This window comes from Oenanthe melanoleuca, chromosome 2 (genome assembly GCF_029582105.1).
Source record: "Oenanthe melanoleuca isolate GR-GAL-2019-014 chromosome 2, OMel1.0, whole genome shotgun sequence".
Taxonomy (NCBI): Eukaryota; Metazoa; Chordata; class Aves; order Passeriformes; family Muscicapidae; genus Oenanthe; species Oenanthe melanoleuca.
Genome location: NC_079335.1, coordinates 85,772,607 through 85,799,821, shown reverse-complemented (window position 1 = coordinate 85,799,821; position 27,215 = coordinate 85,772,607). Strand labels below are relative to the sequence as shown.

Below are 27,215 nucleotides of genomic sequence, written 5' to 3'. Positions count from 1 at the left end.
TGAGAAAAACCTTCATGGCTGGCCAGATAAGCAGATGGATGAAATCACATTTTTTAAGTGTAGGTCTGCTTGCTGAATTTCTGTGGATAATTGTAAATGCCCTGTGCTCTGCAGCAACTGGAGAGGCCAGACTGGTTTGGCTACAGCAAATGCACTTTTACCAGGGGTTTAATTACCCTTATTCTTGGAGAGGTCTCTAGTGCTGAACTTTGTGCTGCACTGCTGGTTTTGCTATGGGTACCTGTGCCAGAACCACTTTTCACCACCAAGTCGTTTTTGTTTTGGGGCTCCAGTTAAAGAAAGAAATGGTATGTCCTTTATTTCAGGGGGAAAAAAAAGGCATTGTAGCCATATAATTAAATTCCATGAAGAATTTCAAGGATTATGTAGCAAATCCTGCAGAATGTCTGAGCTCTTATTTCCAAAATAGAGTATTTCATGTATTAAGTAATTACTGTGCTGAGCAAAGAATATACTTCAGGGAATGTATAATATATTTATACTATGGTCAAACAGGCCTGTACATGATATGTAAAAAGGGAAAGCCTCTCTCTTTCTCAATCAAATAGTCTTGAAGTCAAAGGAAAGAATTCTTTCAACAAATGTTTGAAGTGGCTTCCTTCGACCCGGTGTTACTGAAAATTCACTTAACATTCAAAACATTTCCCATTGCACTATAACCACAAATTCAACTTTTAATGCATGCAATTGCGAGTATCACTTTATCAATCAATAAAATGTTTTCAGTCACTAGTAAATGGAAGTGTCTGTTCACCTGCAGTTTATGAAACTCAAAAAAATGTCAAATGCTACAGAATATTGCTTTAAAAAGTGACAAATTTTCTGTCATGTGAAGACTGAAAATATTAATAAAAATTTTTCCTCCGTAAGAAAAAGACAGTAATTTCCCCTGCTACTTATCTTCTGTGTTATTTATCTGGTACCTCAAATTGTGATGGGAGACATATTTTTTGCTTATGAAAAAGGAATATATTGAAGAAGACCAAAAAAGGGAAAAATGCAGGCTTCTTTCTACCTAGTGCACTACTGAATCACAGCAGCTGAATCATATTCCCAGCATTATTTAGAATTTGATTCAAGGTGATTCGCTTATTCTGCCAGTGGTTGTCATATGGGAGCAAGCGCATTCATCTTTCTTTCCCCTTATAGTTTAAATAAAGACCCCCACTGCTTTCTTTTTTCCAAGCCTCATCCACAATCTAATAAGCTATTCCACTGGAGGGAGAAAAATACACCAAGGCGAGGCAGCACAACTCATCTCCTCACAGAGGAATGTGAGGAAAGGAAAAATGCCATCACTGCACTGAGGCATGCTGACATCTCTAACAGACCTAATGCACAATCCTGTTCTCCATCTCACTGGCTCTGGTGCAGGCACACCTTTCTTATCATGCTGAGCAAGTCACTCATGAACCTGGTTTGGCCCTCTTTGACTGTCCTTGATCTCATCTACTCTTCACCAGAATCTTCTTGGGATGTGGGAAGTGCAGAATTCCTGTTTTTAGCAAATACATTCATTCTGATAATATTCTCATCACTAATGAAGAAATAGAACAGGTCAAGATGAATAATGTTTTTAATTTCTGTATGTTCTCTATCTGCAGATTTATCCCAGTTATTTGTGAAGGGGGACAGAATTCCATGCTGGAAGATGATTAACCTCCTTGCATAGCACTCAGCAAAATATTTGTGATTTGTGTGGCATGTTAGTAATTTAATTTCTATGAAATATGCATCCCAAAACTTGGACCATTTCATGCACAACTATTTTCAAAGAAGCACTACACTTGACTGCATTTTTTCCAGGCAAACAGCTGTTTTTCTGGTATTTTCAATCTTGTCATATTTATCTGTGAAAGTGATAAAGTTAAACTGCATAACACTTTGTGAAAAATTCAGCAGCAATTTATCCTTAGCATATGCTTGTCATTTCTTTCAGTGAAAGTTTTTCCAGTGTTTCTGGCTCCCTTGGACTAGGTCTTAAAATTTTTATCTCTGTATCTTTACCCTGTAGAAGAATTAAAAAGCTTTGTAAAAGAAAGGATAATAAGCTCAGATGACAAAAAAGACACAATAATTCAGTAAAGAAAGAAGACTTTAGTTTCTTACCAAATTCTTCTTCTCCATCCTGGTCATCTATTAAGCCTACTGAGACTCCCAAATCCATGCACTTCTTGCTATGTGCCTTTGACTTCATATGCTTTGTTAAATTTCCTTAAGGAAAAAGAAAATAAAAATTACCTGCTCTGTGAGTGCACAAATGTCTACAAATATATGCTCAACATGTCCATCTCTTCTTCAGGTACATTTATATCAGCTGTATAATTTCACACTTGCTAGAACCTTGTCTCTCAATGCAAGCTGTCAAGGGCTGCAGCAGATTCTCCATCCTGCATGCTATCAGCTCACTGTCTACATCTCAGGAAGTTTTTTATTGCTTTAAAATAGAATAGGATGGAAATTCTACATGATGATGTATTTTGTACTGGTGTAAGAGATCCTCCTTTGTTCACAGCAAAGTTAAAAAGAGGTGATTCAAAGTCATGTTGACAGAAAACTATCACATGAAACTGAAGTTTGTATCTTGCAGCTCTTCCAGTATTTGATGAATTCTATTTTTAGTATAAACACTTTCAATGCCAACTTAAGCAAACATGTTAATTTTATTGAAAATCAGAGCATGAACATACTTGATCTGAATCTCAAAAGTAAAAGTGTAGCTGAGAGGCCCCACAGGCTGCTCTCTCCTTCTCCTTTAAAAAAATGTGGTAAATATCATCAAGAAATGGCTAAGAGTGGCTCAGATCTGTAAACTATGATATTTATGAAATGCATGTTACCACAAGTAACTGCCCACCTTAAACTTCACAAAAAATGTTTCTCTGAGGTATTTAAACAGGAAAAATTGAAGTGTAATGCTGACTCTTCTATGGTTATGAAGTACTTTATTTCTGCTTTGAAATGAAGGTGGTAACTCATGCCAAGTGTTGAAATAATTGTTGTGAATATATTGACTCTCAAATAACAAATTTTCTAGTTTTTGCACACTTCATGAAGCTGCTGGCTACATCATTCTGTCATGAAGAGTGGCTTACCAAACACCAAACACCCAACTGTGTGACCTGACTGCCAGCAGTAATGGCAAGAGCCAGGCACAGCAAATGCAGAAGAGGATGTGAATACAACAAGCATGCTACAACTGAAACCAGGGAGAACTTTACATAGGCAGAACTTAATTACTTAAATTTGGCCAGCACCCCTCCTCTGCAAATACCATAATGAGAATTTACTGGGTTTGCACTCCAGCATTTCATGGTAAAGGCAATAGGATGACCCAGCCTGTCAGGATGCAGTGATGAGTTTTGACACATCTGAAGCCTGTTCATCCCACTTTGTGCAGCACTGGGTTATTTCTTGGAAGTCTTCCACCCAACCACTGAGTACTCTCAAACCCAATAAAAACACATATGTTCCTGAGGTTACAGCTGGGGCGGGGTGGATTGTTGCTAAATGATGTTCAAAGCCAAGAAAAATTTTACTGCTTAGAATTTTTTTTCTGAAATTATTTTGGCTGTGAACTTCTCCTGTCTGTTTCATTTGAGTCCTGGATATACCACTGTTTAATATACTGCCTGCATAAACTGGGATGCATTTAAATATCTAAAAGTATAAACAGGATTTAAAGAGTTGATGTCCAACTCTGTGTCTTAGAAGGTCAAGTGGAAAGCGAACCTTTGCCCTTCAAGGGTAAAAAAAAAAAGAATTTCAATATAATCATTTATTAGAGGCCAATTTCTTTCCTAGAGCAATTGATTGAGTGCCAATAGGAGTACAATATCCATCCATCTCCTACCTCCAAAAGACAGTGTAAGGGACTTAAAATTCTGTGTCCCATGTCTATCTAGGATGAGCATCATCTCATTTGTCTTCACCTAACTTTCATCATGCTTCCATGATTTCCCTCTTCCACACCTTTCTCACTCACTGTGGCATGCCAGACAGTTCATTGGTATGAAGATGTGATCACATGAATAAGTATACAGAAGACAAAGGAAAAGCAGGAAATAAGAAATTACAAATATTTGAAGCATTAGACAATAGAACTCCACAGAGAGGGAACCTCTTTAGCTCATGAGCAGCCAACTGTGAGAAGAAAAGAATTCTACTTTAAAGTAGAAAGAAAAAGAGAGAAGAACAAAGGCAGTAAAGAAGCCCTACCTTTAGTTTTGAAGGAAAAGTTGCAGTAATTGCAGTGGTAAGGACGGACATCGGTGTGTGTGCGAATGTGCTTCTTCAGCATGCTGGGCTTCTTGCAACGGATTCCACATTCCTCACAGATATACTTCCCTCTCCCTCTCCCTCTCACATACACATAGTCTTCGTTTGACTTGTACCTAGTAACAGTACCAGAAGAGTAAGGCAAGCAGTTGTAATGGGAAAGAGTTCAGCTAGAAACCCTCATCTCCCAGAATTTTTAAAATAACACATTAGATGAAAATCAATGACTAACAAAATCAATCATGCTCTTTTTCTGCTCATTCCTGCATGTATTTGTTAAATTAATATCTATATTTATCACTAGCTAGTCATAGACTTGTTTAGGAATAGCAGCTAATCTTTTTTAATAAAGGTACTGTTGATACTAAGCATTTAAAGATTTCAAATTTCCTCTTAGCAACACAGGAACATATCTTTTAAAGGTGTCAGTTCTTGGGAGAAGGTTTGAGCACCATGAGGGAACTTTAAAAGAGCATCTTTGAGACTCTGCCTTGTGCAGAAAAGGATTAACATTAGTTACAACGATGGGAAACTCTTTAAAATTCCCTATCAATGTCCTCTGGACTCACCCTATGAGGACTGTCTCTGGATGGAAAAAGTAATTGGGATTCAACTACAACCTTCATATTTCCACTCAAGGATGCCAACTGTTGTGCTTAGCTTTTGTGACCTGGTCCTTGCAATGTCTGGATCTGAGCAGGGACAATATTTTACAGCAATATTTTACCTGGGCAGCTGGTAATGATTTAACTGCTGGCCTTGACAAGATTCAAACTGGGAACCAGTAACTAAAGCCCTGCAGCTGACAATCAAGACTAATCAAATATGCACTATTTGTGCTACAAAATTTTACAGGTGTCACTGGCACTTTTCTGTTTAAAAATCTGTTTTATAAGATGTTGTACATAGTGCAACACTGTGGCTTAAGCAACTGTTATTTATATCAGGCAACAGATTTAAAGTATTATGGTGCAGGGAGGAGGGCTCTCAGTAAATATTTCCACGGCACTTTTCAAATCAGAGCTCTCCAGCCTGTGTATGCCACAGCAAGCTGCCAGACAGACAGCACCGCAGGCTGCTGCTTAGCCCCTGGACTATTTCCTCTCCAGCTACAGTTATACAACCTTGCTGCAGAATAGGTATTATTCATCATCTAAGAGAAACATAGGAACAAAATTTACATCTCTGGCTGTATCTAGCTGCCTTAAGTGCTGATTAATGCTCATTCCCTGGGAAAAAAATGCATCGCACTGCCTACTGTTCTTTATTTTATTATCCCTTCTCATAACTCTCATGGCTCCATGCTACTGATGACTTTCCATTTTTCTTGGAAACATAAACCAACATCCACAGACTGCAATATGGCAACTGTTGTTTAAAATAAATCAATCAAGAAGTAACATCTCTGCGAAGTCTAGAATCTAGGAAAAAATATCTTCCCGATGATATCTAGTATACAAAGTACAATACTTGCCCTCCATCAAATATTTTAACTCTTCTTGGTACAGTTTTGATAAAGGAGTTTTCTTTATCATGCTCAGTGCTTGATTCAGAGTTTTCTTTACTGCTGAATTCAGTTGGAGTCAATTTTTTCCTGTTTAATGCTCGCTGAAAGAAAATGAGATATGCTTATCATTAAAATTAGTGTCTTTCATATGCTGTTCAAACATTCAAGTTATGGTGAATAAAAGCATCATAAAAGCCACAATTCTAATAACTGATTTTTAAAACTGTTAAGAGACATGAAACAAAAAATATCTTTTGCTAAACTTCTTGTCTAATATACATTGCCTGTTTGTGGACTGCTGAATCTATACAGAGAATATGGACTTGTAGGAAACAAGGAATGCTGTGAGTCTGAAGTAAAACATTCTTTTTCCTTGTTCTGGGAAGATGAAGGTGATGCTTTTTAGCTCACAAATAGCCTTCAGAGAAAGATGTGTACAATCAAACCAAAGTGCTCCTGAACAGCAGCAGCTGGACCAACCTGTCTGCTGACCCAGGACACAGCAATGCCTCATGGCAGCAGGAGCTGCCTTCCCACGGCACAGCAGAGAGAAGATGGGTGGGAGGGAGGGATGTACCTAGGGAGGTTATTAACAGGTAACATTTCTGAGTGCTAATATTTTTTCAAGAACTACAGCTCTTTTGCTCTGGAGACTGACTGTTCCCAATTTGGTGAGGTTATTAACAGGGGTTCCAGAACCCTTCAAAAGCAAGACTCCACACTTAAATTCCTACTGCCAGACCAAATTATAAGAAAAAACATACAGTTGTCTAGCAGAACAAGATTATATTTTTAATTTTCCCTGATTATTAGTCAAGGAACTTTTTTTTTGTTTGTTTTAAGGAGGATGAGTTCCCCTAACATTTGCCAATTAAAATCTACTTCCAACCCTAGAATATTTATAAAATGGGCAACAATGAAGGAATGATCCAATTAGCCAGCAATTATTACTGTTATTTATAAACTGTTCTACCCACGTAGCTGGCACATTTACCTCATTTGCTCATATTGATAAGTGAATAAAATGATGAGAGGAAAAAAAGTCTGGCCTTATGTTTTTCCCTCATTATAAAATTTAATGCTGTAAGCTTGTGAATTCTTGGCAAGAGGAATGACTTCACTGGCTGGCTTAAAATGACTGATCAGTTATGCTGGCTGTTACATACATTGAAGGGTGACATCATTCTGGCACCTGGTCCTTTGCTGTTGTCCTTCATGCAGCCTCAGACACTGCCTTCACTTCTAATTCCCACATGATAAGGAATTAACACAGATCAGAGGAAAAGCATCTTCCTATTCAATTGAAAGCCCCAGGAAGCAGCACATGCACAAGGACTGCCCCAGTCTGCACCCCCTTATACAGCCCTCTGGATTGATTCAGGCTGCATTTTCAAATGTCTGAGCACCAAAGCACACATGACAACTCTGCCTGTGTGTAGGAAGAAAGAAATTTCACCCTGCATGTTTTAACAGCGCCCATACAAGGTGAAAGGAGATGATGTTCTGGATGAGAAATATCAGAAGTGAAGCCTGCTCCAATAATCACAACCCAGCCATTCTGCAGTTCCTATACACTACCTGGCACATGAACTGCTTTTGTTTCCACTGCAAACAAAGAGTAACAAGGTGACATTTGTAGCTTAACAGGAAGAGAGCTGTAGAAAATACAGAATATACACAATAAAACAACCACATAAATATTCCCAGAAGCTGAAATAATGCAAGCTTTAAGTGCCTGATCTTTCAATACTATATACCAATTAGTTTTTTCCAGATTTAAGTAGCGAAAAGACAAAGTTTTTAAATATGTGTCTATGTACAGATATAAGACAGTACAACTTATGTATTAAAATTATTTACTTCCCCTACTGTACTTTAGTTTACTGTTTATTTGCTGCTTTAGGAAATTGTTTCAGTGTCTTGGACATGCAAAATGCTGATATCATAGTAACAGAAACGTTGAGTTTCTGTCACAGAAATCTACAGAAATGCTCACTGACAATGAAAAAAGCAGTCTGTTTAGGTTTTTCTGAAAAATTTCAAATGGATGGTGAAAATGATTTGGGCCCTCTGTACATTTTAAAGAGCAACCAGCCTCTAAGGAGCACAGGTTTCTTGTGTGGAAATCCTTTAATGCACCTCACCCAAAATTCCCCCAAGCCCCACATGAACTGGTGGAAAGGGCAGAAAAAAAGCAGTGCTGTAAAATGTTCCTCTCTATTATTACTTCTGCCTTCTTTTTCTAACAGAGAAATTTGTCTCTCTACTCCCATAGAGACAAGGACCATGATTCATTTCTACTTTACCCATTTTGCTCCAATTTAACTCCACTGTCCTCAATTACTGGTATAAAACTGAAAAAAAAAATTCTCTTAGGGCTGCTCAGAGACCAGAGTTCAACAGATACTTCTGGTACTTTACAACATCCTTTGGAAAAAAAAAAAAAAAATGCTTGCAGCCTGAATCATCAAAGTTATAAATTTCAGATTAGAATATTCATTAAACATTTTTCCCACTGGCACACAGCCACTTGGGGAAAATGTTTCTAATATCTTTAACCTTTTACTAGTTTACACATAAAAATCTTCTACATTTAACTACTTTCCAGTGGTGAGCTGGACTGTTGTGGCATATCATCCAAGAAAGGAAAGCTTTCCATAGTTAGGAGAAACTTTCCATTCTTCAGCCTATCCTTGCTCAAAATTGTCACCCTGGAATATTGCACACTCTAGTGATTCACTTTAGTGAGAAGAGCCAAGATCAATGCAGAGGCTTTGGAAAGAGCTCCTGTGAATTCAATGAGGAAAACTGGTGAAAAGTACTAATAAATAGAACAATAAAATAAAAAGAGGAGGGACATAAAAGCCTTTTCCATGCAGGTGAAACCTCCTGTAACATTTTAACATGCTGCACTCATTCCAGGAGCTTCTTTCACAATAACATTTTGTGGTTTGTTTTCTGAATCACTGGAACGTGGCAACTTCACCTATTGCCTCTGAGCACTGAATTGTGAAGAGCAAACAAAATCCCAGGGCTCCTTTTTGTTTGCATTTTGTTCACGTGTATCTTCCTTTCCCATGGTACCTATTGTTGAAAGAACTGCCTTTTCTTGTGACAGTGATTAGTAGTGGTTATGCAGCAGCACGAGGTTCCTGTAAAAATGGTTTATAGTTCTGGGGGCAAACCCAGAACAGTTCAGCAAGGTGCTTTATCTCGGTGAGAAGATCAGCAGTTACAGACCCACGAGCAGAGTACACCAAATGAGTCTAGAAAGGGCTACAGCTGTGAGAGAGGAGGTGAGACATAACAGTACTGTATTTTTATTATTATTCTTAAATTGGATTCCTGTAGCATTTAAAGCTCTCTGTCAGATCAGGGTTAAAATGTGCAAACCACTTGAGCAAACACCTGCAATCCAAATCACGGTTCTCCAAGGAACTCAGGACCCTGTCAATCTAAGCAAGAAATCAACAACTTTTTTTTTTTTTTTTTTTTTTTGGTTTTGTGTTTGGTTTTGGGTTTTATTTTAAATGGAATATTAATTTCTGAAATTATCTCCAATGCTTTCCATCCTCAGATTCCAACAAAAAAGCCATCAGTGGAATTACTGGGCCTGAGCTGAGGAATTTCAGTTTTTGCTTTTTTTAAATATGGCTTCTGTGAGGAAGTTTCCAAGTTGGCATCAGCTATTCCATTACCAGGTCTAGCTGGAGACTGGTAACACAGAGGTCTATTGTAATAGCAGCAGCAGCATTCTGGAAAACAGCTGAAATCCTGCTGCCTAAATCATTAGAAGGGAAAGTAGACAAACTCTGGAAGTATTAGCTAGAAAAACCTATCAGGTCTTTGAAATTTTTAACTTCTGCCATGGTACACCTTGCTCATACAATCTGTGGTGCCAATTAAACTTCAATTGGTGCTATTTGCTGCACTTTTTTCCTTAGTAATGGTTCTGAGCAAAGCCTGTAAATCAGCCCAAGCAGAACTTGAAAATTCTTCATTTCCATCATGCTCATGTGCTTCATTCAAAATGTCAAAAACAAAGACTGAAGAAAGATTAGTAAATGTGTTCCTTTTGTGGCAGAAGCACTGTAAATGTACCTGACAGCTGCCTATTACAGCATTTAAGCACTCCTGGAGTGTTTTAAAACAGTGCTGTCAAAATATTTTTCCAAAATATTATAATCCATTATTTGTACTCTAAACAGAATTTGTTTGTAGAGAAAATCTGTTTTTCAAGATGCATACATTGCTTTGCTATCACTGAATTTCTTCTGATAGACTGTTCTTCAAAAATAAAACAAACATGACTTAATGACACAAGGATATGAGACTTGCCGGAGAAAGACTCACTCAACCATACACAATGCAAAAAGCTAAACATTTGTTTCCTTTTTTTTTTAATTTAGCACTATTTAAGTGCAACATCTCATGAAATGTATGAGGAAGCAGACTGAAAAAAAAAGGTAGTAAGAGTTTAAAACCACGGCAGCACACTAACATGGAACCAACAATTTGATTCAACTACAGCACTAAAACAAACTCAGCAGCCCATATGCATTTTCTGCAGGAATCACTATGGATAAATTTTTGAACTCCAATATAAATGTTAACAAGACTCCCACTGATTTCAGAAGGACCAGATTTAACTCCACTGTCATTTTGGCCTTAAAGGTTTCAGCATATCTTCACAACTTGCCCTGTAATTCTGAAACTACTTCTTCCTATCTCACAGTTTCTCTTCCTATTGCTTTTCTCCTCACTGACAATGTTGCATCTTAGGAAAACATTTAGCAGACACAGGAACATTCCAGGGTGACCTTTGACAGCTGCAGTTTCTGTCTCTCAACACCCACTCAAACAGGGGTCTCTTCCCAAAGCTGTGGAGTGTCTCCTCTAGAGTGACTGCTGGCCTATGGACCCTGAGTCCCAATGTCTGGGATGTTTTGCTGATGGCAGTAGGACAAGTTACAGCCACTTTTACCCCCTTGCCAGACCATTTCCATGCCCTGAAGGATCATGGAGAAAGGAAGGTCTGTGGCTCCATTGATGCCCTGTTTTTGCCAGCTCCCACGTGTCTGACAGCAAAAACATGGCATATGCAGCTCAGAGCAAGGAAAAGTGAAACTGTGCGGCAGGCTTCAGAGAGCTTTACAGCTTCAGTGAATTGGACAGTAAAATCCACTGCTGGGTCCATCAGAGACACAGACACCTGCTGCCAGAATGTGGGGCTAGGAGCCACCTTCACCCACGCACAGCAGTGGTTCAGTCACTAAGGAACACCAAATCCAGTCTTCACCAAACAGCTTTGCTCCTGTCCCTAACAAAACTGTCCAGCAAATAAAATCTTGATCACATCTTTGCAACACCAAAGCAGCTAAGGAAATAATGAGACTATTTTGCTCTGCCACTTTGGACTCTGGAATGATGTGGTTTTTTATGTGGGTCACAACTTTTGCCTAGATTAGATTCCTCAGCACAAGATTTAATGTTATCTTTGGAGCCATATCAATCCAATAAATTGCCAGTGGTTTTATGGCAGTGGAAATTTTGTCTAAACCTTGCTATTTTTGTTATTATTTCGCATGACTGATTAACCTAGGTGGGAGAAAGAGAAATGGTCCTCTTAAAATTAGATGATCAGTGATGGTGAAAACTTGTTTTTCATAGTGTATTCATGGACACCTGTCCAAGCACTCTTTTGAAGCAAAAAATATCCCTATTGTTATTTCCTTAGACGACTTTTAAGGCAAAATATGCAATTGTGATCTTAAATTAATTTAAGTTAGAAGTGTTAAAAAATATTTATATCAGACTTATTTTGTTCTACTCTTTGCATGACAAAAAATTGCTAAACACTTATAAATACTTAATACACAAATTTAAGCCCAGGAACTAATTTCCATTAAAAAATGATAAATCCTTAAGAACAGGTTTCCTAATTGAATTACTTAAGATCTTTTTTTAGCAGTGTGATCCAGCATAATTAGAATAAATAAGCACATATATGGCATGTGTCAGGCATATCACATTCTCTAAAATAAGAAGAAGCATGATTTCCAAAGCAAATCCCCTGTAAATGATCAGTATATATTAAACATAGCTTAAGTACCTTGGTCAAGCTGTTCTTCCACTTGCTTGAATAGACCAATACATCAGATCTGGGGTGTGTAGTTCTTGCTAGAGTGTACAGTGGTTTTTCAACTTTTTGTTTGGAATTGAGGAGGGAGAGAGCTACCTTTGTTGACAAACCGAGTGGATTAGGGTTGTTGGGACTAATGGTCCATGTGGAATAGGCAGAGATTTTTTGATCATTTTGCAGCAGATGCAATGGTTTTCTCTTCATGAGGTAACACCAGGTAAAATTTGTTGTGGTCTTGAGGCTTGGAAAGGACAACCTCTGCATTTCTCCTGCATTCATCACAGCCAGCGTCACTACAGGCTTTGCTTGGCCTGGGCTGCTGACGTGAGCGTTCTCATCACTGTTACTCGGGGATCTTCTCTCTTGGCTGCTACTTACAGCCTTGAGAAGAGAACTCTGGCTACTCACTGGAGACAATTCAGAAGGTTTCCTGACTACAAACACCGGTGATGTGGAAGACTTAAGGTCTTCAGATTCTGGTGACTTCTTTACGGTTTCTGTAACCCCAGTGTCAGATGATTGATGGTCAGGAGGGTCTGAAGTACTGGCCTTGCTGCTTTTTTCACACTGTGTAACATCAGGATCCAAGAGGTGATTTTCAAGAGGCTCTGTGGTGCAAACCTGTCTTACCAAAACTGGTTTCTTTTGCTTACTAGTAGGGTCATTAGATCTAACGCTCAGTGAATGCGATGGTCTAGCATCTGTCATACAAGCAGCTCCACTCTCCTCTTTAACCCGCTTTTGCTGTTTTTCCATGGCAATATCTAAACTGTTTGCTGGGGAAAGCATTCGTTTACTTGAAGCTGTAACTTCTGGTTGAGGGAAGAGCCCGCTAACTGGCACTTTCTGAATGATATTCGAAGAGCTTGACAAAGGTGAATTTCTGGTTCCACTTTCCAGTGGCGAATTTTCAAATTCAAATGAATTTGGCAAAGTCCTCTGATGATCTTTGTGAGATTTTGGCAGCTGAGTTTTGCCTTCAAGCGTTGGCACTGTCACAACATTTGTTTTGCAGATGGACTGATTTCCCTGATCCTGGGTCACTAAAATGTGAGGCAGGGGTGTAACAGTTGCAAAACCATAGGATGGCATACTGCTCTGAATACGGACGGGAACCACAAAAGGAGGAATCTGATTTATCTGACTGCTGCAGTTATTAGGAACAATTTGCTTTAGAGGAGGCACAGAGTATGGATTAGACATGTCAGAGAGTTTTGTCTGCACTTCAAAGGAAGATGCATTCTGGTCCACCCCAACTTGACTTGGACCAGTGTGAGCTGATAAAGTATTTTTTAGCAATTTAGAAGAGTATGGCTGACCTATATGTAATGTTTTAACTTGAAGTTGATACTTTGGAGCAAAACAGTCCTTTTTTTCGTCAGGATGACAAGAAAGCGAGTTCGTGCTTGCTTGCTCCCCTTGGGCTGATGTTTTCGTAGATGGCTGGGAAGGCTGATGAGTCAAGGATGGTTGGCCTTGATTATTCAACATGTGATCTAGAGGCTGCTGTGCTGAAGACAGGCTAACAGGATTACAGTCTTGAATCGCTGAATGGGGCCTGGAGTTAGTCTGTGAGTGCTGAGTACTTGAAGGGAACTCCACCAAAGATTGGCCAGGGGTCTGCAGCCTGTGCAATGGCACTGTGGACACATCTGTGGCATGAGCTGCCTGCAATGAAGAAGTTGATTTCACTTGAGGCTGTTGATTTTCTGGGGCAATATTTAAAGATATTTGTCTTACAAATGGCCCTCTCCTCCTTTCTAGGAGAGGCACGTGTCCAGCAGCTCCATTTGCAGATGACACTTTTGGAGTGGCTACCTCTACAAGCGGGACAGGTTTTGATGGAGACATGCTTCCACAGTCAAAAGACTTACTCCTGTAGTCCACAACCTCCATGGAGGGCTGCGTGCAGCTGATTTGCTCTGAGGCAGCACGTCTCATTTCCCGGTAATGAGGTCCAGGCACTGCCAGTGCATGTGAGCCAGCAGGAATCATGAGGAATTCTGAAGACTTACTAGCAGGCTCTGTTTTGGAAAGGTTCTCAGCCTTTAAAATATCATCTTTATCAAGTGAAGTTGAGAAACTGGAGGCATGAGACAAGCTACTCTCCCGACTTAGGCTTCTGGAAAGTGTGGAGTCAATGCTTGATTCAGCAGATGAATGTTCCATTTCAGCCAACCGAATCCTCTTCTTCTTGGGTGGAAGCTTTTCTGTTGGCAATTTTGACAGCGTTTCACTGCGTTGTGGCCAGTTAAACCTTTCTGTCTTTTCTGGGTCGCTGCATTGGTTTTCTTGCTCTCTGTCTGGTTCTTCTGTGACGAGTATTTCAGGAACCTGGATGTTATGCTGGCGAACGAGTCTTGATGGCTGAAGTGGAGCACTCCTCTCATTAGAAACTAATTGGCTTCCCTGAACTTCCCCTCTGGGCGGTTCTGATGACAAGGGTTGGTGACGCTGGGGAGTGCTCAGATGAGAGTGTCTGTCTTCTTGGATTACAACTGTATTCAATGAGCGGTGCTTTGCAGCCTTGTTGGGCTCTTGAGAAGAAACTGGCGATACTCTTTCAAACGACTCTGATTTCTCAAATGAGCTATTTCTGCTTAGTGAATTCGTGTGCTGTATTACTGAAATGCCAGTCCCTTGTCTCTTCAACTCCACCTTTTCTTGCACAGAACTTGCCTGCTTTTCAATGAGTGGAGCCATCTTTGGCTCAGTAGTCTGATCTGTGCCGCGAGCCACAAGCTGAATTTGGGAATTCTGAAGCAGAAGTTTGCTTGGTTGTTGTGATCCTACCACGGTTGTGGCACTGTGTTTTGACAGACTGGAAGAATTTGCTGCCTTGCTTTGGCCTTCTGTGTTCTTTGATGATACACTCGTATCATTTTGCTGTGGGTCGTCATCATCACCAACACTTTTCATTTTCCTTCTTTTTCTTATCTGGGGTGTCTGCTCCCAGACACCAGTTGAAGTTGTGACTCTGTAGTGTAGAATTTGAGGCTGTGTACTGTTTGGAGCAGTTTTGTGCTCAGGCTCCCGGATTGCTGCTTTAGTTTTAGGTCCATGCAACTCTGAACAGTAAAATTTCTTGTGGTTTTCAAAATTTTCCAGTTTTCTATATCTGTTCCTGCAGGTTTCACATTCAAACATTGTTCCTCGCACCTGAGGGGACTTCTTTGTTTTTTCTAAATTTGATCCCTGTGCCAGGGATTTGCTCCTTTGCAGTAAGGATTCATTTGATAAATTACACCCCAGATAACCTTCTTCTACTGATCGCACTGGTCCAAGACCTTGGCCTTCACCAGTAGAAGAATCTTCTATTGCTGCCTGTCTAACCAGGGTCCGAGGATGTCCACCTTGGTTCAGCGGAGTGGCAGGTCCCGACACAAAAACATCATCATATAAAGAGCCAATTTTATCATCAAATGACTGGCTTCCTCGAAGGGGATGAGAGGGAGTTATGACATTAGGAGGTACTGCTGAGTAACTGGTTGTAGGCATGGAATTACTTCGTGTTATAGGTAAACAGTCAAGGGATGGTACAGAAAGAAGGAAAACTTGCTTGGATTTCTCAGTGGGTGTGAAAGGAGACTTTGGTATATCAGAACTTGAGCTAGTTCTTCTTCCCATGGGCTTTAAATCAAACTGGAAAGAATCCTTAAATATGTAGGATTTTGGTGAATCTATGCTTCCTCTTCTCGAAAGAGATGTTCTTCTTGGTTTCACACTATCTAACTGCTTGTCATCCACAACAGCCTCATTATCAGAAATTAACTTTGAGATACGCTCCTCAAGAGTTTTTGTTGCCAAGGGAGGTCGCATTTGGCCAGAGAGAATCAGATTTTTTTCAGCACAAACAGTTTGTACCACTGATGCTACCATGCCACTTGCTCGTGGCACACAGGGCAGATTTTTATTTGGATCTTTCTCAGAGGTCAACAACCCCCTTACAAAAGGAGCTGGGGGGCTCATTGTTTGATCGGCACTTTCAGAACGAGAGAAATAACCAGAATCAGTACTACCTAAACTTCTAGGGCTCAAAAGACATTTTCCTTGCTGATCTTGAGAACCATCAGTTGCCTGTTGTCTCTGGAGTTGAGCATGCCCTGGTCCCCCTGTTGATCCTGGCTGCTCCTCTAACAGGCCTGCTTCTACCTTCTGGTGCTGCTTTACATCATTCTCCTTGAATGAGGCTGCATGTGTTAAATTTGACTGAAGAGTTGTGACTTTAGAATCTCCTTTTCTCTGTGCTGCAGCAAGCTCGGGTGCTGTCTCTGTCACTTTTGGGCTATCGGCCCTCAATGGAGAAACATTTACAGGATGAACTACTACTTTTGGTAAAGCTGCCCTTACTTGAGGTTCTGTATCATGTAACGAAGAGTCACCTGGTATACAGTCTGGGTTGCTTAATGGAATAGGGCTTCCTTTTTGCAGTGTTTCTGCACTCGAAATGACTTTCACTAATTGTGCAGGTTCCAGTTCTTGATCATCTTGTCTTTCATCTGCAGTGCCTTCATCTTCACTTTCACCACTTTCTTCCACATCTGAATGAATGCTAAGTGCTTTATCTGAGTCATGAGATAAGAAGAGGCCACCTGAATCTGGCTGTAGGACAAGTCCGAGTTTGATGGCGTGTGCATGAGATTTTTTGTGCTTGTAGAGATTGCTTTTGGTTTTAAATGAAAACCCACACGTCACACAAGGATATGGTCGCTCTCCAGTATGGGATCGGATGTGCTTTTGGAGAACACTGGGCTTGGCACAGGCCCGATTGCAATACTCACAGACATATTTCCCCAGCTTTTTAGGCTTCTGGTCTTTTAAGAGGTTACATATTTGTTCTACACCGTGGTTTACAACTGATGCTATCTGGGCTGAATTATACACCGGACCTATAGACAAGTGTGTTGAACTCGATGTGTTAATTGACAATGGTGAAGACGAACTAGCTACTAACGGGTTTTGAGAAAAAACCTGAGATACAGTGGAAGATGAGGTGTGAACGACAGACGAAGTCACTGCTATGCTGTAGATCTGCTGGAGCTTGGGATTTTCTTGACTCTGCTGTTGCACCAGCGACCTAGTTAAACTTGGACACATAACAACCTGGTGATTTTGTTGACTGGTTTTAGTAATAAGGTCTTGTGAATGAGAAACTGATTGGCCTTGTGCTTGTCCAGTCTTGGCTGTTGTTGCTACATGCACATTGTTCAACGGGTAATAGTGAGGTCCAGCTGCAAACTCCTGCTGTGACAAAGCAGGCTGATTTTGGACACTTATTGTATTGGACGTGAGACTAGAAGAGGTGCTTACAGTTTTATTTGGTCTCAGTTTCTCTATTTGCATTCCATAAGGGGGGCACTCTTGTGCTAAGGTGTTCAGTTCAGGCTCCATAGCTTTTAGTAAGACATCGAATGCAGTACGCGTACATGGGGACGACGTACTGCAATCAACAAAATTAATACATTCATTACTGTCAGTCTTTGTATTACTTGATGAGGAGTTTGAGGGAGGCTTCCTCTCTGCTGAGTTCAGTTGGTTTGCATCAGTATCCCCCGCTGCCTGTTTACACAAATCTAAGGACTGATGCGTCAGTGAAAGCTTTGTCCGCATTGTTGTCTCAGATTTGGTTGTTTCAACACTTATCTCACTGCTAAGTGCTCCCCCATTTTGTTTGGTACATTGATTTCCATTTTGCACGGGCAGGTGATCCTGTGCCCTGGCATGTTCAGAGGCATCCGGAAGAGCTTTTAGTGATGAAGGGTCTGCATTTTGCTTAACCTTGGCTTCAGCAGGGTTTCTCAAAGGCGATTTTGGTATTTTTTTAAGATGGTTTTCAGACACAATCTTTTTTCTTTTCACACCTTTAATTGTATCTTGGGTTCCTCTAGTACCAGCATCAGTGATTTCTGTTAAAACAGAAAGAGAAAAAGAATATTCAAACTGGATAATGCAGTATATTTTTTATTTATACCATTTTACCATCTCTAAGTTTCAACAGTAAGCCCTGGGGCAACAGGACTGTCTGTCTCTCCAGCCTCCAACACTTTCAGTTAACAGTAAATGTATCTTAGAGAAGATCTATTTTTTCATCTAAGATGAGCAATGCTTTCTAACTAAAGCTTGAAGACATTACAAAAGTAAGTTACTATAGGAAAGACTTCCAAGGAAATGTAAGAAAAGGAAGGCTACTGAAGGAATATTTTAGCAACTCCTTTTCAGACAAGTTCAGAAGCCTCTCTCTTGCACTAGTTAAAGAATTCAAATTATTATAGGAGGAAAATGAAGAACCAAGACACATATGTAATGTTTGTCACTTTTTCCATCTATATGTTCCCGTAGTCAAGGAATGAACACAACTTCCTCATGGTTATATTTGTAAGTAGATTTATCATGGAAATGGCACAACCACCCACACCATCTGTCAAATACTGTATTTCAGAGCTCCAATTACTGAATTTCAATAGCATTTCAGATGAGCAACTATTGTGGATGAATAAAATCAGTCACACTTAAATGACTTCCTATTTGTGCATCATGAAACAAAATAAACTAAATCTGAATTATTTCATTACTAGCTACACTTGTTGCTGATTTTAAACAGCTATGCATGCAGAGTTTCAGGGGGGTAGGGAATAGCAAATGAATTGGAGCATTATTCAGCAGAATAATAATTTTGTGGGAAGCACTTGTATTTGTAGACAGTCCATTCCCTCTATAACAAAAACCACAAATAGACTGAATTTCAATGTTGATACACAGCAGCCTTTTTTTTAGGGGATACCCAAGTTACACACCTTTGTCTACCCGAAAGGTATGATAATCTATCAGCCTTTTTTTTTTTTTTTTTTTTTACTTCTATCCTAAGATAGACACAGTCACAGCCACTGTCTCCAGTAGCTTCACTGGCAGGACAGAGGAAGCTAAATATTAAATGGATGCAAATTCATTTTTTTAGGCTTTAACAACTCCTTCATCATGCTGTTAGCAAAACCCCTACTCGTCTGACTGCCAATATTAAAAATAAAGGAGGAATCCAATGTGACTGGAGGGCTGATGGCTCTGGGAAGGTTCAGACACACACATTTTGGGAAGCAGAACTGAATAACCTTATGTGGGTTTTTCTGCATGAGTAACTCAGGAACAGAGGTTTATGTGCACTTCTAAGTAATGAACAGCCTTACAACAACATATAAAGGGACAAAATCCTCACAATCAGCTTCACAAGGAGTCAAGTGGAGGAAGCTCAGACTTCCCAGTACCCATCAGCCCTACAGCCCCCTAGACTGGCACAAGGACTGTCCTCTTGCAGAAACACCAGCTGGATTCCATACTGTGGTGGGAGGAAAGCCAATGCATTGTGTGCATCTGACAAGAGATACTGTAGTTGATGAATCCAGAGTGAAATTCCTGCTCAGTGTAGAGGAAATCCAGGCAATGCCTAAAGCACGTCTAGCAGAAGAGAATGCAAAGTGACCAGCAGGGGAAAAAAAGCAAAGATATTATGTTTTCTCCATGCCAGAGCTCAACCCAGCTGGGATGTGTGGTAATGCCAGATACTTGGAATTTCAAAATGTAATTTCTGCCTTGATGCCAACTTAATTATACACATATATTCAGATAAGGTGAATGGATATTACCCTGCAAACTGAAAGATTAAAGACCACATATCACACAATGTGCTGGTTTTGGCTGGGGTAGAGTTAACTTTCTTTACAACGGCTAGAATGGGAATTACAGAGCCTTGGCTGCTGGCTGGGGTGAAACCACGGCACACATAATTCACTGCAAATGTGGAAGCTCTGCAGAACCTGACCCATTCCTCTCCCAGCCCTACTAGCAAAAGCTTACCTATGAAGAGTAAGAGTCTGTTTTGCCACATTCAGCAGTCCCTTAAAAGAGATGCTTGGATCCATTGCCAGAACTACTGCCTCCATATCCCAGTTCTGGTAACTTTGTGCTCCTCTTGGGTATCCAGAGAGAAATTTCTGCAGCAATGGTTCACTTAACCTCTAAATGAACTTTGGATTTATTGCTGTATCATCAAAACCTATTCCTATTAGGCTGGATTTAACATATTACAAGCCAAGTAGTCTCCCATCATGTTTTGTACTTTCTATTGCTTCATAATTTAATAGTGACTTAACACTAATAAGTTATCATTCATATAATGAAGGGTGAATTCTTTACAATTCATAGTCTATTGCAACTGTTTTTTCTTCAATAACAACAAAAACCAGTTTTACACAAATCAAAGAGAAAATAACAAGGTAATTACATAAAAGTGCTTTTAGCCATGGTTTGGTGATCTCTCTGAAACATGGCCACGTTAATTGCACATAAGTGATTCCTTTTATGCACACACTGTAGCTTTTGTGCTGTCACAATCACGCCTCCACACCAATCATACTCCAGTGTTTTTACCGGAGCACTAGGGGAAGAGCTGGGCAGATTACACAGCTAGGAAAGTAAGAGTGCCATGAACTGCAAACATCCAAGCAAATGCACACAAAAAAAGACCAAGTTGTTTCATACTGCAGCAATCGAACAATCAAATGATGCAGTGCTTCCTGATATATCGGAATATTCAAAGCTACTGTTTCTGAGTTTCAACCATACAAGGATACTCAACCTGCACAATGTAGTGGTGAACTGGAAACCAACACAGCTGAAAGATAAAATGTGGCTTACAAAAGCCTTAAAGGAAGTAAAAATGTGTCTCCAATCTATCAATCAAGCAATTAAAAAGATTCATTCACTTTGAATAACAAGATCAGAATTTTCCATAATCTCCTTACTGCTTTACTATTAAAAATGCTGTTTGACACATGCCAGAGTATAAAAATTGTTTGGGAACCTCAAAAGAAAAGTAAAAAGAATGAACAAAAGTAAGTTATGTGTTGCATTACATATAGAAAAAGTATTTTTTTTCAGTCTTCACTATAGTTGTGCTGCTTTTATACCTATAAAATTCCAGTCTACAGAAATCATGAGAACTAAATTCTTATTTGTATTTCTGCCTCTATATGTTTTGTGATCCCAGAGATGGAGTGACAGAATTCCTTCAATGTACTCATCTATAAAATCCTGTAAAATGTACTTACTTGACAATGATTTTACATGGCTTAAAAATTGTGTAAGTGCTGTGTTATACCCTTCTCTGGATAATTTAGAAATCTTTATTATTATTCTTAATGGAAATATTCACCTTATGTTTGCTAACAACCAAATTTCTGGCATATCTGAAGAAAAAAAGGAACTACCAACAACTTTGTTTCACTTATTTTTAGCTGGTCATTGTTGTTTTCTAAGTCTCTGCTTCGCATTCACAGTTTATATTGAAGATATTCCACCACACGTTTCTTAATCTACAGCTACATGATTGCACAAAGGTCAACTGCATCAATATTTCCAGAGGTATCAACAAAACTGGCAGAAAGCACCAGTCCCCAAATGCTAAGGACTCCTCTGCCTTGCAACTTTCAGGAGTGTGATGACTTGCAGGGGCCGTCCATGTAGCCACATCCACAAACTGACACTGAACAAAAAGAATGCAGAAACATCCTCATGTGGGAAAAAAGTATGAAGTTGATCTGCTTTTCTTTCTCTCTCTGCCATGCTATGGGCTCAGCTCACCCCCTCTGCAGTCACCCAGCCATTCTCATCATTCAGTGGTAATTCCCCTTTTCCTCTGGTGGCGAAGTGGTATTTTTCAGAACTGCTGTCACCTCAATCAGATGTCTAGAAAGAATCTTTCTCATAAAGCTGTATTACATCAAATATGATTACGTTTCCCAGGCCAGAAGAAGAGAGGACAATGCCACGGTGCTCAGTACCTCACTTTTCACATTCCAGGGACATCAGAGCATCTTTTTATGCTTTGCCTGGTTGGCTTTGTTCTGCTTGCTCTCAAGATTTTCCACTTAATTCCTTTGTTTCAGCATGAATTCTGCACTCAAAACATGACAAGAAAAACCTGACATTTCTAAACATGATTTTGTTCACCTACAATTTCTCTGATGCACTTCACTCTATGCACAGGAAATAGAACAAAAGAACACAGGTGTGATGGGGTAGATAGCAATCTGTGAAGTAGCTCACGCAGCAAATAAGGGAAGTTATAAGTGATCTGATTTTTTCTTCCAAAGCATTTACTGGTGAACGAGACAGTGTCTTGACAAAATGATCTCAATGGTTTTGTTTAAGTAACTTCTAGAACTGCCTGTCTCAAAGCCTACATGTTATTATAACACCTACTCTCTTTCTCTCCCTTCTAATAGTGCTTTGAACTTAAACAAAAGAGGAAGAGGGAACCAAGGAAGGGCACCACTCCCTTCTCCCTCAGTGTCACCCTGTGAACATGGAGCAAGCAACCATCCCTGCAGTCCAATGAGAACCATAATTTTCATCTCATGCACTCACTTGATGTTGCAGAATTTTAAAAAAATCACTGTTGGCTCCTATACAAAGACCAGACCTTCAAGTCCAAGATCCTGATCTTTAGCTCCTAATCTGTACTTTGGCTCTCAGGGCACTGCAAGTAAGATCAAGTCTCTTCTGAAAGTCTTCAACTACTAATTGATGTCTTAAATGAATGGCTAAGAGGTTACTCTGACGCCCAAAAATGCTAGTGATCCAAAGATGGAAGGGTTCCCAAAAGAGAGAGACTGTTACTAAGGATCTTATTCTGATTTAAACTAGGCTTACATACTCTTTAATTTTGATTTCACCAAAACTATCAAAAGTACTCATGAATCACCTCACTGGGTCTGTTTCCATGAATAAGTAAAGAACATGATTATAAAATAAAGAAATAAGTATTGCTGGCAAATATAAGGCCACCAGAACTCACATTAAATGCAGCAAGAAATAAGTAAATGTTCATTTTTTAATAAATTACCTTTTCAGGTAATTTAGCTTCATACTGCTTCCTACATGTTAAGAACAGACAAAAATATTTTCCCTAAAATTACATTTTTCCCAAACAACAAAACCTTGATTACATAACACACCCATATAATTATCAAAATATTCATAGCCAACAATTCAGCACAAAGATTTGAACATGATTAACACAAGTGCCATGTTTAATTTTAAGTTCAAATATAATGGGATTTTAAAGCAAATCACCAACAATTTTAACAGTCTTATTTCAGGTGCCTGATTTCAGACTTCATGAAGTGGCCAGAGGGTGGTTGCTCCCTGTCTCAGAGGTCAGGAGGCAAGTGACAGAACTTGGGGCAGTATAAGTCATCAGTGGTATTTGACAACCCCTATCAGCAGGATTAATGCATGTTTACGTACTTTTATTACTGAGAACACCAGTCCAAACATATCTAAAGCAGACCTTTAAAAACACTGGATTTGTATGTAAAGCACATTTTGACATGGATTAGTTGAAAAGCAAAGTAGGGAGGAGCTTTGACATTCAAAGGCTAAAGCAATATGACAGGGATTGGATCAAGTATTCATCAGTGCCAATGTTTGTCCTTTTGTTCATAGCAGCAAACAGCAGATGATTCTATAGGGCATGGATAAAGTGAGTATGGCTTCAGGATTTCACACTGCCTGTAAGCACATGATTATTCTTCTTGGTGGTTTTAACAGACAATGTTGATATGTGACCCATCAGAGGTACTGTACTGGCTGTCAGGTAGAGGTTCCCCAATCCTCTTTCAAGGATCATTTCACACCAGATTTTTGTACTAGAGTGACTATTTTATCAGCATAATTCCCTACACAAGCTACAGGAAAGGTGCATCTATGTTAATATATAGTATCTGCACCCATCTGAGTGCCACTAACTTCAATGACAACATACATTTTTGTAAAGTCAAATTAAAGTTTAATGCCCCCTACCATCACACCCTGGCAAGCTCATAAAATCAGTGTTTCTCAAGCTCATATATTAAAAGCAATTGTAGAGAAAAATATATATTGATCTATACACACCAAGAAATCACATCTGCCACTGAGTGAATTTTCCAAACTGAAAACTGGTACTTCATACCATCACAAAACAATTCAGGTGGGAAGGGACCTCAGAAAACCTCTAGTCCAGCCTCCTGCTCAAATCAGGACCAGCTATGGGATCAGACCTGAGTCTATAGGGCTTTGAAGTGTAAAGTATTGGAAGCCTTCAAGGAGCTACACAGCTTCTTTGAACAAACATCTTCTGCTGCTTGACTGTCCTTGAAGGGGACAAGCCAGTCTGCATCACTCTTGTTTCAACTTGCTCCTGTTGGCTTCTCATTCTATACCCATTTTCCACTGTGAAGAATCTGACTACATGAAAACCACCTCCAAAACCATCTTTTCTCAAGGCTGAATGAGCTTCCCTCAGCTTCTCCTCAGAGGGCAAATGCCTCCTGCCCTGATGGCTATGGTGCCTCAATACTGAATTCATTTCAGGTTTCTGATGTTCCTTCTGCACTGGGGGGAGTGGGGTGCTGCTGGTGTAACTGGAGTATCTAAAAGTGCTCTAAGGATTGCTGAGTAGAGGCAGACAATTCCTTCTCCTGATCTGGTCATGCTTTCATCCATGCAGCCCAGGATGCTGTGGTCTTCCTTGCAGCCAGGTGTGCTGCTGGTGGGTGCCCAGCTTGCTGCCCACCACATCCCCAGGGCCTTCCCACAGAGCTGCTCTCTGGCCTGTCAGTCCCCAGCCTGGGGCTCCTCCTGCCTGGGTGTAGGGCTCTGCATTTGTACCTGTTGAGCTACACCTCTGGTTGTTCACTCAGTCAACCTCACCTGGATACAGCAAGATTGTGGGAAACAGTGTTCCCTTGTCCCCAGCTCTACAATAGAAGCCATTTTATCATAGTTATCAGAGCTTGCATCAGTTTCCATTGTTGTGAGAGTGGAATAGATAAAGCTGAATGTCTGTAAAGTACTTTTGCTTATGTTCATATCCAAGACACTGTTTGCATGCTTCCACAAGTCTTCATCTTGTTAAGTCATCACAATCAGAATACACACCAATGATACATTCTCTCACTACACCAGGAACAGCATCCTCAGGAATACTGCTTTTCTATTTTCCTTTTTACTTAATTCCTTTTCCCATTTGCGCTTTCATTGTGAAACAAATCCCACCACTAAATTCTGCTCAAACTGCATCTTACTAATGACAAAACTAACAGGTCCCTCAACAAAACCAATGCAATATAAAAACATCCTGCTCATATGGAATTTTGGGATTTTCAACTACAGACATTCCAAGAAATACCCATACTGCTGGCTAAAAAAATAAGCAATTGCTAAGAACTGGCAAATATTATTTTATAATGTTTAGTACAAATGGTAAGGTTCAAACTCCACAATCTACTGTTTCCAGTAATTCCATGTTTTCAGGAGTGAATTGTGAAGGTATGTGAAGGTTAACATTGAGGAAAGGAAGAAGCATTCCTTGCCTTTGAGTAATGTTTCTCTGAAATAACAGGCCAGCCTATTCTTCTCTTGTGAGGGAGAGAAAAGCTGGTGTGGGAGTGAGCAAGGGGCTCCTCAGCCCCCAGGTTTCAGGACCTCCCTCGCCAGTGATCAAGTTGCAAAGTTACACTGAAGCTGAAAGGGGAGAACAATGCTCTGGACGGATCGAAGCTACAGTGAAGAGATACAGATATGATCCAGTCATTAATTCAAACCATAAAAGAACCAGGAACACACATAACCTCCTAAGTGAAATACAGCAACTGACAGGTTTAAAGGTTCCAGCCACAAAGGTGTCCTCTGGGCTAGTCCTCATATGGTGAAACACCATTGCGAGGGCAGAGGGCAGAGCAGATTAGCTTTATAAATTGTGCAATAACATTTTAGCATAAGGAAAGAGAGACACCTTCGCCCCCAGGCACAGGGCTTGGATTTATCAGCAAGCTCTTCCCTGATACAGTTTCATCTCAGGTGTGAGAGCCTGCCAACCCTTGTTTGGCCTTGGGACAGGTAAAGAGTAAATGATAAGCTGCAGTCTGAGGCTGTCTTCCTGGTGGCACCTTTTCAGGACAAGCTTGACTTCTGATGAAATGTAAAGGAATAACTGCCCTATGTCAACAAGACCAAGAAATACCTCCTTTAGAACAGTTTGGTCTAATTTGGTGCACCTAGCATCTCAAGTAAAGAAAGGAACAAGCAGCAGATTTTTAGCCATAAAATCAGCATGCTTGATGAGGAAGACCCTGAAGATCAAACAGGAATAAACATCTGACAACTGAGGTAACACAAAACATAACATTTGATGCTGATTGAGATTTCTCACCGTTATTGTGGTGTAAGAAACCAGCAAAGGCTGAACCACTGTGACTTGACATTCACTGAAAAACGAAAAGCAATGCAAACACAGAAGACACTGATGGCACAGGAGGCTATGGTTAATGCCTAACTATACACATGAAATGGAAATGTATGAACGTTCAGCAAGGGCATATAGTACAGCACTTTAAACATCCTGAAAAAAAATTTAATGTTTGCCATATTAAGGCATATAGGCCTATGGCATTAATGTACTTGTTCTCTCTGCATTATAGCTCTTTAACAACTCTGTATTCCTAATCTACACAGAATCCTCCATACTAATCTAAGGAAAGTAATCACAGTTTAGGTGCTGTTAAGATAAAGCACATTGACTATGAGTAGGTGTCGAGACAATGCTATGATAACTCACATCACCAGCAATCACAGCCTGAGAAGTTCTTCCTTGCTAGGCACTCCAAAGACAAGCAAAAAGACATGATGATTCCCAAAAGGCATATTAATAACCTCCCAGTCAAAGCCAAAGGAGAAACCAGTTCCACCTAATTATCCATGTAAAAATAAAAGCTGCCTAAATATAAATCATTAAAGCAATGTCAGAAATTAACTAAAACAGCTCAGGGATATCCAGAAATTTTCCTTGAGCACCAGGCAATGCTGTCAACAGTTTCATAACTAAAGTACCTATTATAATTTAAGGATGTCCAGTTGTTACTGGAAAGTTAGGATTTGGCTAGGAAATCATTAGAACAACTTCCACCTCTAACACTGCTTTAAGAAGAAAAGCCACGAAAACAGAATGACAGGTTCATGAAACAGCAGCCAGTCTAAGGGTTTTCAGCAACTGCTACATGGCCAGATGAGACACTGAATACAAAATATCCAAACAGGAGTCTGGGGAGAAAAAACAGAAATGAAAGGAACAAGATGTTAACTAAGCCATCCTTGCACATAATGATTTCAAACAGAACAAGCTCCTCAGTCACATTCTCTGCATTTCTTTAACATAATCTTTCATTTGAAAAG

The 27,215-nt window shown here is 39.8% G+C and overlaps 1 protein-coding gene across 4 annotated transcripts in view; it reads right to left on the bottom strand.

Moving 5' to 3' along the window:
- Positions 1-27,215, bottom strand: part of HIVEP1 (HIVEP zinc finger 1) — a 118,283-nt gene that overhangs the window by 13,610 nt on the left and 77,458 nt on the right. For all 4 annotated transcript variants that reach the window (XM_056483260.1, XM_056483259.1, XM_056483262.1 and 1 more), the window contains 4 exons: positions 11,919-17,854; positions 5,774-5,907; positions 4,240-4,415; positions 2,131-2,235 (listed from right to left, as the gene is read on the bottom strand). In XM_056483260.1, the coding sequence (XP_056339235.1) occupies positions 2,131-2,235; positions 4,240-4,415; positions 5,774-5,907; positions 11,919-17,854 (6,351 nt within the window). The remainder of the gene's footprint in view (positions 1-2,130; positions 2,236-4,239; positions 4,416-5,773; positions 5,908-11,918; positions 17,855-27,215) is intronic.